The sequence below is a fragment of the Cebus imitator genome, unplaced genomic scaffold, assembly GCF_001604975.1.
Source record: "Cebus imitator isolate Cc_AM_T3 unplaced genomic scaffold, Cebus_imitator-1.0 Scaffold201, whole genome shotgun sequence".
Classification (NCBI taxonomy): Eukaryota; Metazoa; Chordata; class Mammalia; order Primates; family Cebidae; genus Cebus; species Cebus imitator.
In genome coordinates, this window is record NW_016107516.1 from 1,888,800 (window position 1) to 1,893,255 (window position 4,456).

The following is a 4,456-nucleotide window of genomic DNA, read 5'->3' on the forward strand; positions in this document are numbered from 1 at the left end:
TGGTGGTGGTGGTGGTGGCAGTGGTGGTGATGGTGGTGGTTGTGGCAGTGGTGGTGGTGGTGGCGGTGGTAGTAGTAAGGGCTAACATTTAGTGCTAGCTGTGTGCTAAGAATTGTTTAAAGTCATTTAATCCTCACAACAACCTTATGAAGCATGGTTATCTCGGAAGGTTTACTTCTACCTCTGGACCATGCAACTCCAATGATTGGCTCACAGCCCCGTGGAGGGGAAGAGACCCTATTTAGTTAGCCAGGTCCAGTGAAAAAACCCTAACAACTACCGGCCCACAGTCATCACATACAAATCACTGTCACTTGAGAGTCCTTTCTGATATCTCAATTCCTCTAAGCGAAGGCTTAAATAATTAAAAGTATAAGCATAATTTCCACAGTACTAGTCCTTTAAATTATAATATGTAGGTTTTATTTTCCTATTTCAGAGAGTAGATAATCTTGCAATTTACTCAGAGGCAACAAATTTGCCCATGTATCCAAATTATGATCTTATACCTCATTAGGAAAATTCCAACTAGTAGGGAAACTGGGCTCTTTATTCTAATTGCCACCATATCAACTCTACTAAGTTTAACAAGTAAACACTGGTAGCTGTGTGGAACAGGGCTATGTAACTGACTAGCTATGGGAAGCACCCAAAATAGAATACCCTGAGCATTAGAGAGGCAAGGGTTCAAATCCCAGCTCAGACATTTACACTTACTAGCTGTATGACCTTGGGCAATTTACTTACCCTCTCTGTGCCCAGTTTCCTCTTCCATAAAATGAAGAAAAAATAATCATTGGAATGAATTTATGTAAAGAACCTAGCACAGTGCTTGCCACAAAATAGGAGCTCAGAAGACAGAAGTCATTATTATAGGATGAGTTTTTGTGGCATCATGGCTAAGGTTGTGGAAGGATGAAAGAGCCGTTCCCACTGTCCTACTCGCCTTCTAAATCAGGGGTGTTCAATCTTTTGGCTTCCCTGAGCCACACTGAAAGAAGAAGAATTGTCATGGACCACACATAAAATATACTAACACTAATGATAACTAATGAGCTAAAAAAAATTACAAAAAAAATCTCATAATGTTTTCAGAAAGTTTACAAATTTGTGTTGGGCCACATTTTAAGCCATCCTGGATTGCATGTGGCCCATGGGCCCTGAGTTGGACAAGCTTGCTCTAAAGCATCTGTTTTACTCTTTGGCAATCATGTAGGTAACTGCACAGATTGGAATCTCAGAAATGTCTCCCCAAAGGTGGCTTCCAGCTTTACCACTGCCAAGGGCCTACAGAGTGACCTACAAATGAGTACTCTTTGCTACCTCTTCATTCCTCTCTTCTTTCCCCTAGCATACGCTTCAAAGGAGTGAGTAAATAAAAACCCTTTGCATTTTAGAAATTAAATGGCAGCTGCTAAGGAAGTAGGAAATAAATTGGTTATAAGAAAATTATGGCAGAGCCGGGCGCGGTGGCTCAGGCCTGTAATCCCAGCACTGTGGGAGGCCGAGGCAGGTGGATCACGAGGTCAAGAGATCGAGACCATCCTGGTCAACATGGTGAAACCCCGTCTCTACTAAAAATACAAAACATTAGCTGGGCATGGTGGCGTGTGCCTGTAATCCCAGCTACTCAGGAGGCTGAGGCAGGAGAATTGCCTGAACCCAGGAGGCGGAGGTTGCGGTGAGCCGAGATCGCGCCATTGCACTCCAGCCTGGGTAACAAGAGCGAAACTCTGTCTCAAAAAAAAAAAAAAAAAAAGAAAATTATGGCAGAATGGTGAATGTTGATCTCATCCTCTAAATATTGAAGGAAAATACATGGAGCATATCATAGAAAACTGAGCTCTATAGAATCAATTATTTCAATACCTCTCCATGACCTTAGGCAATTGGATTAAAATTAATATCTGAGCAGCTCAGATGAGTTAAGGCAAGTACCTGCCCTGGTTATTTCCCAGTGTTATGTAATTAAGTGAGAAAGCATTTATGGAAAGCACAAAATGTTAATCAAGGGAAAGGTACAATGACTTACTTTGCAGGCATCTCTCTTGCCTGACATTACGCCTGCACAGAGCATCCGAGAAGTGATGATCCCGTAGGTGGAAACACAGAGAGTTTGATCAATGACCTCTACCTCTGCTTGCTGCAGAACAAGGGAGCCTTTATTATCTGGAAAACACATTGGAAGTAGAAGCGTTGTTAGTGGTAATGGCTACATGTATTCAGGGCTTCATATGAAAAGTTAACACACATTATCTCCTTTTACCCTCATAGCAGCAATTCTTTGAGGTAAATTCTACTATCATCCTCATTTTGCTGATGAATAAATGGAGTGTTAAGAGACTAAAGGACTTGCCTGGTGACACACAGCTGGCAAGTAACACAAAAGTCAGACCCAAGGTCTGACTCAATTACTTGAACAACTGTGCCATATTCCTCACCATTTCCCTCCTGTTTTCAGTAGGATAGTGAGTCAGCACCAGTTATTACCAATATCTACTATTCAAGAGAGCTCTTTAACAGCATAACTGATGTATAGGAGTCTCTGATGAACCATAAAAACCCAACAGTTTGCATGTAGCCCTTTCACTTCCTTTTGAACCTACCTAGCTAAAAAGATTCAGAAAAATAAGCACACACACACATACTCAGACTTATAAATAAAACATCTCATAAGTTGGTTGGGAAGACACTTTCCTTTTATGATATACGATAATGTAATCAAAGCACTGAGCCCAGTAACCTATCAAAGTTACAAGTGTTCAGTCAGCTGCCTTCCCTCCTTAGGACCCTGAGACTTCAGTGGACCCAAACTGGTGGTGAGTATTACTACTTCAATAACTAAATGAAAGCAGTGAGAAGCTACCTTTGAGAAGCTGCCGACACTTTAGAGTGTCAAAATGAGGCTACAGGGTAAGGTTCAAGAATTACAGACACTGTGTGTGTCCTAAACCCTTGAAAAGGATGGCAAAAGAATGTGAGGTTATTGGAAGATCAAGGGAAAATATTAGCACTAGCATTTGAGGAGACATTCACAAAGCACTGGATTCTTCCCCTCACTATATATTCAGAATCCCACCTTAAATCCTGGACCATGAAAAACCTTGGCAGGGTAGATGTAGGGACTTCCCTACTATACAGCCTGATCTTTGTGCATATTGAAAAGATGTCCTCTCAGGTCAGAGGAATTGCAAAAAGGTATCGTCTCTGGGTGGACTGAATCCGGGCTGGTATAAGCTCCAGGCCTGAATTTTTGGTTTGGGAACTAAGGGAAGGCTGGAGTTCAGACCTCACTCTTATCCCTTGGCCAATTGCATAGGTGCAGGACATACTCACATAATCTTTCAGACTGTTGCCTATGAGTTGACATAGTGGAATGTGTATGTGTGTCCTTCTCTCCTTTATAAATGAATCACTTCTTTGAATGAAAACGGAGGAATTGCTCCTTCTCTAATGAATAACATAGCATACTCTTCAGAGTGTGACAAGGGCCCATAACTATCTAGCCAATCCTGCCTTGCTCATACACAGTCCTCTCCCTCTTTGAGATGAGCCCTTCTTTTGAAGCAGGTAGAAAGCATCGTTAAAAAGGAAAAATAATACCGTCCTCCAATCCAACCTTCCAGAGTTGTCAGGAGGCTCAAAGGAGATGATATACACAAACCCTCTCTGTGAACCCTAAAGCTCTACATAAACACCTTATCATCCTCTGAAGGGGAAGGGCATAACCACTCATTCATACACACACCTGCTTCATGCCTTCGCCCCCAGCCAGTTACCCAGCACTTCTCCCCACTGCGAACTCTCTGGCCAGAAGGAGGAATGCATATTGGCTGAATGAGCTGTTTCAAGGTCTCAGGCCAGGCAATACTGAGCTGTAGCAAAGCGATATCATAATCGAAAGTCTGACTGTTATAGTACTCATGGACCACAATTCTTCTCAACGGGGAGACAAACTTGGCGTTCCCCTGAACATACATCCCAAGGTGTGCAGTCCATGGTGTGGGATCTGACAGCCTGATAGAATAGTAATGAAACACAAAGTTAGCAGCTTAAAGAACCATATATCGTTTGCAAACAAGCACTCTAAATAGTTGAGGGCTGAAAAAGAAGGGCCTGACTTCCCTTACTATAGCCACCGGCCCTGTCTAGGGACTATGGCAGAAATCATAATTGTAGGCCTCCCTTTTCTCATTAATAAAGCCAGAAATGAAGTAAGCTGTAGTAGGAGTGACAAGTTATAGAAAATTCATTCAACAATATCCTCAGCAAGCCTGGACATTTTCTTGCCGCTCGTATTCCACAAACCACACACAGGTCAAGAATGTTGGTAACTAGGCCGGGCGCGGTGGCTCACGCCTGTAATCCCAGCACTTTGGGAGGCCGAGGCGGGTGGATCATGAGGTCAAGAGATCGAGACCATCCTGGTCAACATGGTGAAACCCCGTCTCTACGA

At 42.8% G+C, this 4,456-nt stretch overlaps 1 protein-coding gene across 1 annotated transcript in view; it reads right to left on the reverse strand.

Annotated features, from left to right (window-relative positions):
* The window catches only part of TMPRSS7 (transmembrane serine protease 7), a 36,409-nt gene that overhangs the window by 1,414 nt on the left and 30,539 nt on the right, over positions 1-4,456 (reverse strand). The window contains exons 16-17 of the mRNA XM_017547796.2: positions 3,749-4,017; positions 2,033-2,169 (exon numbers count right to left, since the gene is read on the reverse strand). Coding sequence (XP_017403285.1) covers positions 2,033-2,169; positions 3,749-4,017 — 406 coding nt within the window. The remainder of the gene's footprint in view (positions 1-2,032; positions 2,170-3,748; positions 4,018-4,456) is intronic.